Raw genomic sequence first — 14,755 nt, 5'->3', positions numbered from 1 at the left:
GGAACCTCAGTGTTGGGGGTTGCCCGGGCGTGGAGCCGGCCAAAGATCCCGAAGGTAAGTGGGGAGGGACCGTCCCGGAACAGGGCGAGCTGGGGGACAAGGCCCCGGGGGGGGGCAGACAGGTGGGGGAGGGGAGGTCAGGTGGGGACATGGGGGAGGGAGACCAAGGCCCTGGGTGGCAGCCTGGGGATGGGTCATTAGAGGGTCTAGGGGCCCTGGGCCTCCTGGGAGTCAGAGACAAGGAGCTGGGGGTGGCCCCGGGGGCGGGTGGCCACGTGGTCATGGTGCTGGGGGAGCCTGGCACCAGGGACCCAGGGGCTAGTGTGAGGGGACGGGGAGGGGAGGGGCAGGGGTCGTGCTGCCGCCTGGATGCAGCACGAGGCGACTTCGTCCAGCTACGGCCCAGCTCTGTGAGGCGGGTGGGATTTCCCCCCACATCCCAGGGCTGGCAGGGCTTTAAGACGTCCAGCCATACTTTGGGGGCAGTGTGGTGGTGTAGTGACCCAACAGCGCTACGCTCTGAGGAGGCAGGAAAGCTAGGTGGAGAGTAGCCCCCATCCCCCAAATGAGGGACTAGCAGCAGCAGCTAGAAAATGCAGTTGGGGTTCCAACCCTCATGTCTTGGGTCAGCATTTTCGAGTCCCTAAGAACGCAGGAGCTACCACCCTCTGTCAGACGGCTGTTCAATCTAAATTTGCCGTGCCCAGCCCAATCTGATAGGGCTGTCATGAGAGTTACAGGCATTTAACAACCTTCCCAAATATTTTCAGGGATCCCAGCATGGTCTTGTTTGTATGACAGCATAGCATGATCAGAACATCATATCGACTTTGTCCTGGAGATCAAAGCATTTACAAATGGCAAACTTGTTTCGTCACTGTTTTTTTTTTTAAATCACCAGTCCAGTTTCCATGCGCCTTTTCAGGCGGAGAGAGGGGGCATTAAAACAGTCTTTGGGTCTGGTACAGTGTTATAATGCAACAATTTTGTTCTGGGAGAAATTATCTACAAAATGGTAATTCCCCTCTGCTATTAGAACCATGCAGCTCACAAAGGAAAACATTCTGCAGAGGAGTAATACACTGTTCTTAAAAGATTGTGCATTGCTCCAAAGAAACTAAGGGTGTTTCCAATCGGAGTGTATATTCAGAATCCTCTGTGGACTTTGATTGCTACTTCAGTATAGGCAAGACAGCTAATGTTGAATATGTTACCTTTAGTTAGACAAACATGTTTTAATACACATGCATTGGGGAAGATACTTTCTTCAGGACTGACAACTCTGGAGAATGAAGTTCTCTCTAGCTACAGATCAGGTACAGTGAAGGTAGTGGCAGATCAAGCTTACTGGCAATGTACCTAAGCCCTGACCTGGACAGACCACCTTGGAAATATGATAGAGTTCTCTCTTTGAATTTGTTCGCTCTTTGGCTTCTCTGCCAAGTTTGAAAATGGAACCGGTTGGCCCACTTGTTGACAAAGGTATTTTTTCGTGATTGGGCATGCCTCTCCACCGAAAACTTGACTGAGATCCAGCAACTCACTTCACGCATGCCACCAGACAGTAACCCCTTTAATTCACTACTGGCTTGGGGTTGGATTGGAACTGTTAACCTACAGATGAAAGGCCCTAAATCCTTTTACCAGACCCACAGCCATTTACATTTTTTTTTAATAAACAAAATTGTAGAATAACCCAGACCAATACACAGAGATGATGATGATAAACACTGTCACCCCCTCAAGGAAATCTGTAGCCCCAAGGTTTTTTGTTTTCAATCTCATTTGCTGGTCCAGTAACCAGGTATCCAATTATCTACCTTGTCCGTCAATGGTTTGAGCATCGGTATGGCTATGAACATTTTGTCTTTGTTCATTAGAGTGAAATATATTGTGGTTCAGATTGCTGAGTGCTCCCGGCCGTATGGAACTCTTTACCTTTGAGTCATGGCAGTAAGAACCTCTCAACATGCCATTGATTTGACTTTGTAACTTAGTTCAGAGTCATAGCTAAAGGAAGTGGGCTAGAATCTTAGCTGTGCTTCTGCCAAATTTCTAGATCTCAAGGGAAACATCATTGATCGTATACCTTTAAAAAAATGTTTAATCTCAATTTAACCCATTTCTTCTTTTAAAGTGCTTTGTGGAATACAAATTGCACCCTGGCTGCATATGCCATATGGGGGGGAAACGTTTATGTTTCAGAGTAAATTGTTTATAATGATCCAGGGAGCCTGAGTTTTACATCTTTGTCTTCTGTGAAGCTACCATCTGTTCATTCTTTCACCCACTCTGTTGTTGTTCTGTATGAGAAAATAAAGAATAAACACTGAATTTCTGCCTAGGGCTTCCCTTTAAAGGGGCATGCTACAGATGGTTTAGGTTTTTGCTAAACAAAAATGATCATATTTCAAAACCTAATAAAATACATGATTTTGGGATTGTTTATTCATTTAATTTAAAACCGGCTTTTTAAATAATTCAGCCGTTCACCTGCAGAATTGGCAGCCCAAACATTGCAGCAGGATTTTCAGCCCAACCATAGCTACAGTGCAATCCGGGCATAAGAAACTGAAAGTGACCCAGCTAAGTGAAATTTAAAAAGAAAACCACATAAATGGTAAAAGAGTAACGTCAACAACAGAAGTTACCCGTACCCTAGGTGAAGTAATAGACTTCCATGGTGGCTTGAATTAAAGCCCTTATCCTGCAGTTGGATTTCGGTGGGTGCAAAGTTCTGCCCATGTGGATCCAATTGCAGGATTGGTACTTACATTCTCTGTGTTTTACTGTGCCTGGGTCTCTCAGATGGTGCCTTCAAACCTGAGGCTGTCTCTATTCAGTATGAAAGATCCGGTGATGATTTTTATAGGATTATGAGTTTGCCCTGTGTCCTAACTTTGAAAATTTCCCTTTTCTCTGCTTGCCTCCTTACCCCTATTTGTGCGTGCTAGCTGTTTGGTTCCCTCCACTCTAGAGATGGCTGCATTTTAGTGGTGAGTGACGTAATTCCTGTATATTGACTGAAATGCAAGTTTGGGATGAAATGCGCTCTTATAACTATTTACATAGGAAAAATATCATTTGTCTTGCTCCTTTCCACAGCTAGCGAGCTCAGGAGCATGATTCTCTGGACACTTGTCTTTGCTGTTTAAATGCTGATGTGACAATTAAAGTAGCTATCTGAAGGACACCACCAAACTCACTTTTCACAGAGTCCCTGGCAGGGGACATTCTCCAGGGAGACAAGATGAATATCAAAGCAGTCAAAGTTCTGTGTCTGCTGGGGGTCTTTTTCCTCATGCTGCTTGGGTCCCTCCTGCCCGTCAAGATAATAGAAGCGGATTATGAGAAAGCTCATCGCTCCAGAAAGCTCATTGCCCTCTGCAATTCCTTCGGAGGAGGGGTCTTCCTGGCCACCTGCTTCAACGCCTTGCTCCCCGCTGTACGAGAAAAGGTAGCTGTGGGCAAACTCGTTGGGGTTTTGTTTTGCAGCTGCAATGAGTCCAGATAGTCCCTTCTGTTCTGACACGGGGATTTGGGAGAGTCTCTGCTTTCAGATGATATTGCTTTGAAGATGCTGTCCGATATGATAACGGTGCCATGGGTTTCCCAGCATGTTCTGGAAGCTACCACATTATCAGAGTAAACCCTCTGCTCTGCCCGCTAGTGCCCAACATCTCCAGTTCAGCTGTAGGCCACATAGGGGCTTCTCCTAATCCCAGTCCTACAAAGGCACATGCATGGGCTGTCCTTAACCCCATATTCATCATTATGAGTTTAGGCAGCCCCAGCTTCATTGCATATTAAAGTGCACACCATTAAACAGAAGCCATGGGAACCCCAGGAAGAGGCTGATCCTTAAAGCAAGGTGGAGGATCCTAGAGACCCAGTAACACAAGCCTGATGTACCCTAGCGAATGCCTGTGGTTAGGAACCTGCTGTGGTTCCGGCCTTTACATTGAAAACTTTTAAAGTTTAGGGAGGAGTCCCCCATGTCATTTTTAATGGTGAATGACGCAGCCAGTTTCACTGCAGATTCCTTTTCCTTTGTTCCAGCTTCAAGAAGTTCTCAAGCTTGGGAAGGTGACCACAGACTACCCCCTGGCCGAGACCATCATGCTGGTGGGCTTCTTTATGACTGTCTTTGTGGAGCAGCTCATCCTGACCTTTCGGAAGGAGAAGCCTTCCTTCATCGACCTGGAGACCTTCAACGCCGGCTCAGACGTCGGGAGCGACTCGGAATATGAGAGCCCCTTCATAGCCTCTTCCAGAGGGCGCACGCTTTACCAGCAGCATAGCCACCACTCCCACAGCCACGGCTTGAGTGTCCAGGAGCTTTCCCAATCCAGCCCCTTGCGGCTCTTCAGCCTGGTGTTTGCCTTGTCTGCCCACTCCATCTTTGAGGGCCTGGCCCTGGGCCTCCAGGAGGAAGGAAACAAAGTCATGAGTCTGTTCCTGGGCGTGGCCATCCACGAGACGCTGGTGGCTGTGGCACTGGGCATCAGCATGGCCAAGATCTCATTAACACTGAAGGACGCCGCCAAGCTAGCACTTACGGTGAGTTTGATGATTCCTTTGGGCATCGGGATCGGCATGGGCATCGAGAGCGCCCAGAACGTGGCCAGCAGCGTGGCTTCTGTGCTCTTACAGGGCATTGCCGCGGGAACTTTCTTGTTCGTCACCTTCTTTGAGATCCTGGCAAAGGAACTGGAAGATAAGAACGATCGCCTGCTGAAGGTCCTCTTCCTGGTCTTGGGCTACACAGCCTTGGCTTTGCTCGTCTTTTTCAAGTGGTGAAGGCTGGAGTGATGGACAGTAAACCCTGACTCCTCCCCGTTGTAAATGGTGCCGAGAACAAGACCCCTTTCCAGCCAAGCAGGGACGCTGAGGAACACCACAGTCTGGGGGGTGTTTCCGCATCGACTTGGCAAAGGGAGAATTGTTCCCTAAGGGTTCACAGAAAATAAGATTGGGGAGTGTCCAAAAAGAGGTTTCGTGAGGCATTGTAGCAGTGGGTTGGAGAGTTGATGCAGAGATTACTGGAGATCATGGTGAAGTAGTTAGTTGTAACGTTGCCTCCGAAGGGACCTTGTCAGCTGTGCGTTCTGCTATTTGTCTAGAGATCCCACTCCCCAGCACAGGATAACCTGCCTTTATATCATGTGTCTCCTGCCTTCAGTCTCTGGGCTCCAAGGAGGTGAAAAGTAATGGAGAAATCGAACTGAAAGGAGGCTGGGATAATGGCTCATAAGACAGCACTAAGCTGCTTGTAACAGTTTAGTTTTGAGTAGAAACCTGGCTAGTGTTATTACCTGCCAAAAATATCAACTGTTCTGGGACACAACAAATGTCTTTTAGGTGGGATTCGGGCCAGGATCCTCTGCTGGCAGAGCTTCCATTAACCCACAGAAAGTCCATTGGGTCGGTATTGTTCCTGAGAGATTAATCAAAGAAACAGGCCAGAGTCCTTTTTACCCCCATGTGTCATGTTCCATCACCGTTGTCTGGCCCTTCATTGCACAGTCACTGATGTGAATCTCTGGGAGTTTGGGTAATGATCACTTTGAAAAATTTAGCGTTAAAATCCAAAATCCTTTCCAAAGCCTCCAGGGAGCTCTGGCAGCATGGTCTTGAATTTGTACAAATGGATGTTTGCAATTTCCAGAATCCATAGTTAGGTCATTTCAATTGACTGAGGTGGATTTTGCTTGGGTTTTTTTTTTTTTTTTTTTTTTGGCGGGGGGGTCACCCCTGGATGGATCTGAAATGACTCTCCCAAAGCCATGTCTTCTTTGTGCTAACGTGTTTGCTTCTCTCTTATAACGGCACATCTGTCCCATATGGTGACTGATGAGGACCAACTGATGATGTCTGGCAACCAATATTTTAATCGCTACAGAGCACCGGAGTTAATTAATCTTACTTGGAAGAAATGGGGAGGGGCTAATTTTAGGCCTCACATGACCCCGGTTAGCAAGGGCCAATTAAAATACAGTTTGGTTTGATGTGCCAATTTGGTTCCCAAATACAGAATTGCGGGCAGGTGGCAGAGCAAACTTTCTCTCTGTTTTCTCTCTCGTAGCTAGCCACCACATGGAGGTTTGGCTCCAGCGCTGCAGTCACATTCATTGTGCTTGCCCTTCATTCTGGCCTCTTCAGGGCTTTGATGGCGAGACAGGCATAGTGTCCATAATGGCTTGGCTGTTTCTCCGTGTAAAAACATTCAGTTAGATGTGCAAACTACACAACGGCAGTAGGGAGTATACTTGGGGGTCTTTGATGCCGTGAGATAGGATAGATTGTATTCTTTCCTGCTCTCCCACGCCACCTTAGTATCCAGGAATCTATCAGTTTGGTTTGGATCTTGAATCGTCCTCACCACTGGAGTGACTGAGACCTGGGGGATGAGTCTTGAAGTTCTGAGTTCAATTGTGACTCTGCCACAGAAGCCCCGAGTGACCTTGGGTAGGTCTTTCTCCCGCTGTAAAAAGGGGCTGATGATATTTATCCTGCCTCCTGGGGGTGTTGTGAGAATTAGCCAGTTAATGTCCCAGCTATGGAAGTGCTGAGTATTATCACTAAAAAGGGTTGCGTGTGCAGTGAGAATGGACCCCAACGTGTTTGACGTGGGCGTTAATGTGAAACAAGGGAGGCCACGGGCAGTTCACAAGGGGCTGGTTTTCTGTGGTTCATTTTGTAAATCAAAGGTGGGATGAGTATTGCTGCTGCTCGAAAGGTGGTCTGCGTCTGGCGGCAGACCCTTTTGTCCTGCACAGGCTCCATCCTGCAGGTAGGCGGCCAGATTTGAGCCCCTCGCAGACAGTGGACGTGGGCGGCGTCTGAGTCCCAGGGTTTTCACTTGCCCATTTGTTCAAGACCATTTTGTTTTCCTCCACTTCCACATTCAGGATCCTCCCCCGTCCTCCAACCCTTAGGTGGCCAGGCAGGGCTGATATTACAGTGTGGGAGCGGCAGCCTCTATCAGACTGTCACATGTACAGACCTGTCAGTTCTCTTATGCGCTCACTGTGACTGGGGCTGTGTATTTTGGGGTGACGTGACCTGGAGAAGCGAGGTGCAGAAGAGTTGGATCTCCCTTCTGTCATCAGAGGAGCCAAAATCCCAAGGTGGTATCCAGATTTGCATTTCTCCTATGGCAAACCACAACCACGGGCAATGGCTTCCTTTTTAGTGGAGCTCCCACACACCTGCCAGCACTTGTCGGAGCACCTCGTATTTGCTGAACGTTAATCAGAGCAAGGTAGGAGGTGAAGTGCCTCCCTGTGAGTGATCCTCAGCCTGAAGGATGCTCTCAAGCTAAAGCAATAGCCAAGGCTTATCCCAGCAAAGCTCCAGTGAATTGCAGGAACGTGCCTACCCCAGTCCAAACCAGGGATAGATTCCCTGGCCCAGAAAGATGCACTTGCTTCTGGGTGAAGTGCCCCTCTCTGCAGAGTTTGTCCGGAGGAGAGAGCCAGAGTCCATGTTTCCTTCTCTGGGACGGTAGCAGCATCTTCTGTCAGCACCCGTCCCCCACCCGGCTACTGCTGAGTGGGTGCCGGGCTCGGGCCTGCAGGAAGCCTCTCCAGGAGTGCAGGCGAGATTGCTTACTCTGCTGGGACACACAGGAAAGCTGCCCCGTGGCTCTGGGCACGTGTTTGTGTGTGAGCACGTCCCCCTCTCCCCTCTGTCCCGTCCCCCCCAGCCAGTGCTGCAGATTTCCTTCCATGGAACGTCATCTTGACATTCCCATAGCAACTGCTGGCCTTTATGGACGGGGAGCTGCAAGGTCCAGCCCAGGCGCTGCACCGTGCTGAAATCCTCCCAGTCGCAGCCAATGGTAGAAGGGCCTTTGCCGCCATTTACATGGACAGAGTTAAACTGGGGCAGCTCCTCTAACTGAATGTCATGTGCACAAATACCATGCAGAGGAAGGGCTCCTCCTTTCCAGCACGGGATGAGTGATGTAGACGTGCACGTGGATCCCATCCAGCCCCCTGGGATGATGTGTTTGGTCTGCCGAGGTTTTAACTTGTTCTAGCTACCGCTCTGCCTGCAGATTCTTGTATTGGGAATGACTATACTGCCATTTCTAGCCCCGCGCCCCACAAGCCAGAGTCAAGTGACCCAGGTTCGGTGCCTCGGCCCCCCAGTAGACGCACCCTACGAGACAATGGCCACATTTAAAACTAGTCCTTGTAACAAGGAGAAATAACTGGCTTTAGCGCAGACTAGAAAGAATGGTGACAGCTCAGGGAACGCGAGTGGCTATGAAAATGTCACTCCCTTTTTCGTCTCTCTCATAAACGCTGGGTTTCTCCAAAGGCGTGTCAATTTGGGAATAGTGGTGTGGTTAGAGAGAGGTAATGGAAACATCCCCTTGGCAGGGCAGGAGGTGTGTCCTCCCGTCAGATAGCCGACTTTCACCTTCTGTTAAAGGCCAAGTGAACTGTACCACTTTGGTGTAGATTTCAGTTTCAAAATAGCTTATTTTACAGGCACAGGTCCCGTTTCTGCAGTCGGATCCACACAGAGGGAGCCTGCACTGGCACAAATCTGATCAGAAAATCGGCCCTAATGAAGGGACAGATCATTGAGTACACTGTGGGGCATGATGAAGTTGTGTTTGTCGTGTGTCCATATGATTGTTGGTTCCCAGATGCGCTGACTGACCCTTCTTACCCTGCCTCTGTACCGTATTTCATTGTGGTCTGGGGTAATGTGGTTTTGAGCTAGACAAATGCAATGAATTGAATAGAATATAAGCGAAAATCCATCAGCTGCTCTGAGTTTGACAGCCCATTAGCGAGGAGAGCTCCATGGGAAGTGAATTTTAGAGCGCACTGGGGTTCTTCAGTGCTTGTGTCACATCCTAAATGGATACGTGTGAATGGGAGCATGGTCCCGGTGCTGTGGCTGCCACGTGCAGACTCCTCCTTGGAAGAAGAGCCAGTCCCTGGTGATTTTTTTTTAAGCAAAGCCTAGGCAGACACATCTGCAGCCTTTATAAATGGGACAGTGCAGTGTGTGTAAATAGGAGTGCTGGTGTCAGTATCAATATCTAATATGGGACAGATCTAAATGTCAGATAACCTGAGTTAGAAAATCAGGGGCTGTCGGGATTTAAATGAGTATTTAACCACTGGGCCTTGTTGGGCCTTTTAGATTGTAGTTCTCTGACCTTCTGGGGATCCCTTTGTAAGGGGGCGAATCTCTTCTTGGCCCATCTGCCCTCCTGGCATCCAAGTCCCCCATCCCTGATCGTCACTGTCCCCTTCGGTGGCTCTGTCCGGAGAGAGGTGTTGGGGTTAAAATCCTCATGCCAAAGCAGACAACACTATGGGATTTCTTTAAAAGAACTCTCTGTGGTGTCCAAGGGTCATCTGCTCAGGATGGGCAAATCTGTTCATGTACCCCAAGCTATTAGCAAAGGGCTAAAGGCATTTTCAGATTGTTTGGACACACACCCCCCCCAATAGAGAGAGAGGGGCTGTTACAGCTTAAAAATACTGCTGTGGGGATTGTTCTTATGCAAGAGATTGAGTTCACAGAAGAGGAAAGGGTACCCCTCAAGTGAATTGAAAGGCCTCCTGGTATGGACTGAGGTTTGGTGCCAGATGCAGTCCCAACCCTCAACGCATCATCCTAGCAGGATTGCTCGTACTTGTTAATATTCCTGCAGAAGTACCCTTTGGAGCCAGGCCTGGCGCGTGTGGGGCGGGGGGTGCTGGTCATTCATCCGCCTCAGTTTCCAGGGTTCCAGCTTGGCTGATGGAAGTGGCGAGCCCTTTGCAATCAAGGCAGGTTTCTGTTTTGATAGACTTTGGGATTTAACCCCTTAAAAGCTACAAACGTGGCACGTTTTGCAGGTGGATCAGGGCTGCGGGGTTGCTAAAAGCACTGTCTGAGGTCACACCTTTTCCTGTTACTCTGCTGTGCTCCAGAACGATCCACCCAGGTGTGTGATGGGAATATTTATTTAACTGCGCGGGCAACTTGTGGTTATTATTTGTACAGTTGTTATTTTGTTTAGAAAAGCAGAAAGCTGACAACTGCTCCCAATAAACACTTTGTTCTTTTCTTGATTCGTTTCATTCACTTGTTTAGTTCTTAACGTTTCTGGGCCGCTCCACCCGTTACACCGCGCCCCAGGCTGCTTCTCCGGATGATTTCCCGTGACGTACACACACAGTGTTGTGCATTTAGCTTGTGGGTAAGGGGCCCTGATGCAACCAGAGCCTTCCATGCCATGGTCCAGTTCCAGATTTACACCCTGGGCCTGGCTAACTGCAGAAGCCACTTGGAGTTGTCTGCTTATTCCAGGTAGGAATTTGGCTTATGGTGGCCAACTGCTCGTTGCCTTCCACAGGCATTTATACCCGTGCTCTGTAGGTGCACCAGGCCCCCGTTCTCATCCGGGTGGGTTGGTTTTACAGCTCTGCACTGCCACGACTGTCCCAGGCACAGGGTCACAGTGAACTGACCCACGGAGTCTAGTTGAGTAAACTAGGACTGTTGCAGCCAGGGTGGTTGTTATGTATTTGTGTTCTGGTAGCGCCTAGCAACCCTAGTCATGGACCGGGAGCCCGGGGCGCTTGGAGCTGTACAGGCACAGAACAAAGGACGGGCTCTGTCCCAAAGTGCTGACAGCCCAAGTGCAGTAGTTGGGGAACAAACCTCCCCATCCCTAAGCTTGATTCCACCAGGCCAGTGGAGATGCCCCGCGGCATCTCTGACATGCTTCACGCGGGGGCTTCAGCAAACAATGCAGCTTGCAGGATTCCTTCCGGCGGGAACCCGGGGGTGAAAGGAACGAGAGGAGGAAGAGCCCAGCAGCCGTTAAAATGAGGGAGGACTCTTGATTTCTTTTTTTAATGAGTAACGGTTCAGCTCCTTCCACTCCAAGGGGCCAAGGAATTGTTCCGTACATGCTGCAGCTGGGCAGTGAGGGGGTAGGTTTATTATGCACCTAGGGAAGCCCCATCTTGGCCCTTGTGTCATTGGTGGAGGAAGAGACTGTCTCCCCCGGGGGGTCACTGCCTACCATCCCTTGTAATCGGGGTAGGAAGCATCGTGTTCGCAACAGGATCCTGTCACTTGCATCTCCAGGGAGGAGGCTCCCGAGGATGCAGCAACCCCTCCCTGCTGGCTCTGTACTGTTACTCGCTTGTGTTTCTCAATGGGATCTGTGCTGACAGCTGCGTGGGAGCCGCACTCATTCAGCGACGGCCAGGCTCCTCCGCTGGCAGCTATTAATAGCAGCTGCAGATTTTAATTGCTGCTGTGCTAGCGTTTGCATGAGTCATCCCGCCTCCGGCTCCCACACGGGGATTCGCAGAGAGGCGCTGAGCGGCCTGGCAAGCCCAGTCCGCCGGGTTCGGAGCTGTGGGCCCTCAGCAGAACAAGACCCGCCTCTGCGCCCTCCTCTAGTTCTTCCTCGGTCCTTTCCCTGCCATCTCTGCTTCATTCATGCAGAGACTAGAACCGCCTCCTGCTGGATTGATCTCCAGGCCCTTTTAACGTCTTTCTGCGTTTTGAACAGATTTCAAAAAAATCCCCCCCCCCCCCCCGCAGAGGCAGTTTTACAGCCACCTGGAGCAGGGTGGTCCTGGGGGTAGCGCATTGGCCTTGGACACCTGGGTTCCATTCCCGGCTCTGACACTGACCAGCTGTCTGACTTCAGGCAAGTCACCTCCCGTCCTGCTCTTCGTTTGGCTTGTCTGTTGGGACTGCAAGTTGGAGACAGAGGGACCCTCTCGCTGTCTGGGCAGCACCCGGCATGACGGGGCCCTGATCGCAGATGCTCTTTTGTCATTCGTTCCTAACAGTAATACCTGTAAAACTCTGGTTTGCCCAGGCAGCCCCAGCAGCATGTGGCCGAGAGCTCTGCCATGTTACCTGCAGTGGGTCGTGCTGCCAGCTGTTACGATAGCCGGCAGGAGAGTTGCTCTGGAGCAGTAGCTGTCATTGGAAATTGCCAAACTGTATAGGCCTGGGCTGGTCCTCACCTCATGTCCTGTGGTGTAAATCCTGAAGGCCGTGGGGTTACCGTGCTGAAAACCTGGGGCTGGGGGAAGCTGGGTGCTCGGAATGTCTCCAGTGCTCCGGTGACAGCCAAATGGGCCTGGTTGACTTACGCAGGGTGTGTGGGTGGCAGTGATGAGATGCAAGAGGCAGGGTGGTGCAGTGGCTGGGGCATTCACCTAGCCTAGGGCTTGGGAGATCCTAATGCAATTCCCCTGCTCCGCCACAGGCTTCCTGGGTGACCACGGGCAAGTCACTTAGTGTCTCTGGGCCTCATTCCCCATCTTGAAAAAGGATAATCTCACTGGCCAGCGCCAGGGGGTGTTGGGATGATACATTTGTTAAGGAGCGTGAGACTTAGAAGGGACACAAGGGTCAGGTAGTGTAACCCTCTGCAGGACTGGTTGTGCCTGAACCACCCAGGACAGCTGGCTACCCAGCCTCCTGTAGAGAACCTTCTCTTGAAGAGCTCCAGGGCGGAGCGCTGTGATTGCCCCAAGACAGGGGTTCTTCAGCTAGGGGTTGCAAGTGCTGGTCCAGTGGAGTTTACACCAGCTGAGGATCTGGTCTAAGGGTGAGGATCCCGTCCCCACAAAGGTCCCTCCGGGCCTGCTCCCCATCTCACATAAACCAGTGGGGCAGCATGAGTGCGTGGGTAGCGGCGACTGACTCTGGGGTGGGTGAGCAGAGGGTCAGGCTGTACAGGCAGGAGCATTTAACTTTTTGAGTCTGCGTGGCAGCCTACAAGGCAGGATAGGGAATTTGTGCCTGATCCTGATCTCCCTCCGATGTAAATCAGGAGCAAATCCATTGAGGGCAATGGGGCTCCAAAGGCATGAATGGGACCTCGTCCAGACTAGCTGGTTTCAGCTATGGGTGCAGGTTCACCTGTGCAAATCCTCAGGGCTCAGGTGGACGGGTTAACCACCGGATCCCCCGTTTGCACTGGTGCCCTCACTGTGGTGCCAAGCGGGGCTGAGCTCAGCTGGGTTGGTGTAAATAGCAACTTGGCCTGTTTGCATTGAAGCTGCTACAATGACTGAAACTGGGGCAAATCTCTAGTGGAGATAAGGCCGGGGGGGCCCTCTTTATTTGGGGAGGGGAAACCACCATGCCCCCCCCGTCCCAACCTCACCTGCTCCAGGAATTTTGTCCCAAAAGACCGCTGCAGTTTGGTGCATTTTGATCTGTTTCATGATCTTATTAAGCTCGGTGGCTGCCGCTGCTGAGCAGAACCTTGGCTGGGCCTGGGTGGCTTTTGCAGTAGCAGAGATTTCGCTGGAGGGAAGGGGCTGCCTCTCCCACCCAAGCTGGGATTTAACCTCAGGCAGGGCAGCAGCCAACAGGCTGGATTCGATTAGGGGCGGAGACGGGTCAGAAAACCATCACCCCATTGGTACCGTGTGCTGGCAATCTCAGCAGAGAGCCTGGGACGCATTAGGCCATGGAGACTGGAAAATCTTCTCCGAGGCAGAGAAGGTGGGGGAGGCTGCATTAAACTCTGTAATGACCCCCCAAGAGAAGTGGTGGGAAACCCATTGCTTGGGACTTTTAAACCTAGACTGGACAACACGCTAGAAAGGGTCCTGGAGAGAGCCAGTCTGCAGGGGGCCATGGAAAGAGAAACCAGAATCCCACTACTTGACTCTTCTCAGGGGCTTTTCCTGGGTAAATCTCAAAGCACGTCACACAGGAAGTGAAGTGTCCTCTCCGTTTTACAGGGAAACTGAGGCACAGGGCACTGAAGGCTGGGACAGAATTCCTGCCTCCCTTTGACTCCTTTAAGAGTCCAGGCTCAAGTGACTCACCAAGGTCTGTGGCAGAGACAGGGATAGAAGCTGCTTTCCTGACCCTTACTCCAGCCGCATTAGCCACTAGGCCATGCTCCCCAGAGCTCTTTTTAACCTCCGACTTCTCTGAAAACTGCAAAACAGCGTTTGTTTACCACCCCTCCCTTCCTCCTTGTTTTCAACGTGCTTGTAACTTTTCCAGAAACTCACCCGTGGGGATGAATGTTCCTGGCTTGGTCTAAGCCGAAAGGTGCATTTTGTGGGGGAAACGGAGTGCCTTCCCCAGAGTTGCTGTTGAGTTGTGGTAGAGAAAGGGTGTGTGTGTGAGGGGGGAGAAGTAAATACACCTTTCCCACTGTAAAACCATTGCATCGTAGCTTTTTAAAACACGTCTCGCCTCAGTGGGTTTGCAGAGCCTTAGACAACGCAAAGCGAGCCTGCCAGGCAAGGCTTTTTTCATCTCCAAGGTGCATGTATGCAGGAGCTTAGCTAATTATGGGTGGAAATTACCCCACGCAGAAGCCTCAGAACGCCCCAGTGAGGTGGAAAACAAGAGGGTTGGCCAAGCGGTATGTGCCTCTGATGCTACTTTAAGGATCCCTTCAGTTGCATGCTTGGAAGCATTGCTATGGACCTGTGCAATGCGGCTAGATACTAGGTTACCTTTGGGGGCTTAAGTGTACATGGGTGAAATTTCCCGCCATGCAGCAAGGACTGGGCACCACTTATGCCCTTGGCTGAGGACGTAAGGGAGTTATGGACTCTGTACCGGCCCTCTGCTAAGGGGTGAATTTCCATCTGCACCAGCTGGTCTTTAACCCCTTTGGCGTGGAGCCATTTCTGTGTTATGAATTGTTTATATTACTGCACCAGTGAGGAGTTCCAGCCATGGCCCAGGCACGGTACAAGCACAATAGAAAGATGGCCCCTGCCTCACA

At 50.8% G+C, this 14,755-nt stretch overlaps 1 protein-coding gene across 2 annotated transcripts; it reads left to right on the top strand.

The window, feature by feature from the left end:
- Positions 1-7,425, top strand: SLC39A3 (solute carrier family 39 member 3). 2 transcript variants are annotated; one of them, XM_044998853.1, is made up of 3 exons: positions 1-54; positions 3,106-3,457; positions 4,060-7,425. In XM_044998853.1, exons 2-3 carry the CDS (start codon positions 3,251-3,253, stop codon positions 4,798-4,800), a joined length of 948 nt encoding a protein of 315 aa, XP_044854788.1. In that variant the 5' UTR covers positions 1-54; positions 3,106-3,250; the 3' UTR covers positions 4,801-7,425. The 2 variants fall into 2 exon arrangements, with proteins under 2 accessions (XP_044854788.1, XP_044854787.1); XM_044998852.1 differs by lacking the exon at positions 1-54 and adding an exon at positions 1,026-2,996.
- Positions 7,426-14,755: the final 7,330 nt, after the last annotated feature.

The sequence above is a fragment of the Mauremys mutica genome, chromosome 24, assembly GCF_020497125.1.
Source record: "Mauremys mutica isolate MM-2020 ecotype Southern chromosome 24, ASM2049712v1, whole genome shotgun sequence".
Taxonomy (NCBI): Eukaryota; Metazoa; Chordata; order Testudines; family Geoemydidae; genus Mauremys; species Mauremys mutica.
The sequence above is the reverse complement of the archived record's forward strand: the minus strand, read 5'-3'. Positions and strand labels throughout refer to the sequence as shown.

What these genes read in the sequence shown, in the direction of transcription:
- SLC39A3 (XM_044998853.1), top strand. Translation starts at nt 3,251, where the DNA reads ATGAATATCAAAGCAGTCAAAGTTCTGTGTCTGCTGGGGGTCTTTTTC. An exon ending in TCCCCGCTGTACGAGAAAAG is followed by an intron (nt 3,458 to 4,059) that starts GTAGCTGTGGGC and finishes CCTTTGTTCCAG; the next exon opens with CTTCAAGAAGTTCTCAAGCT.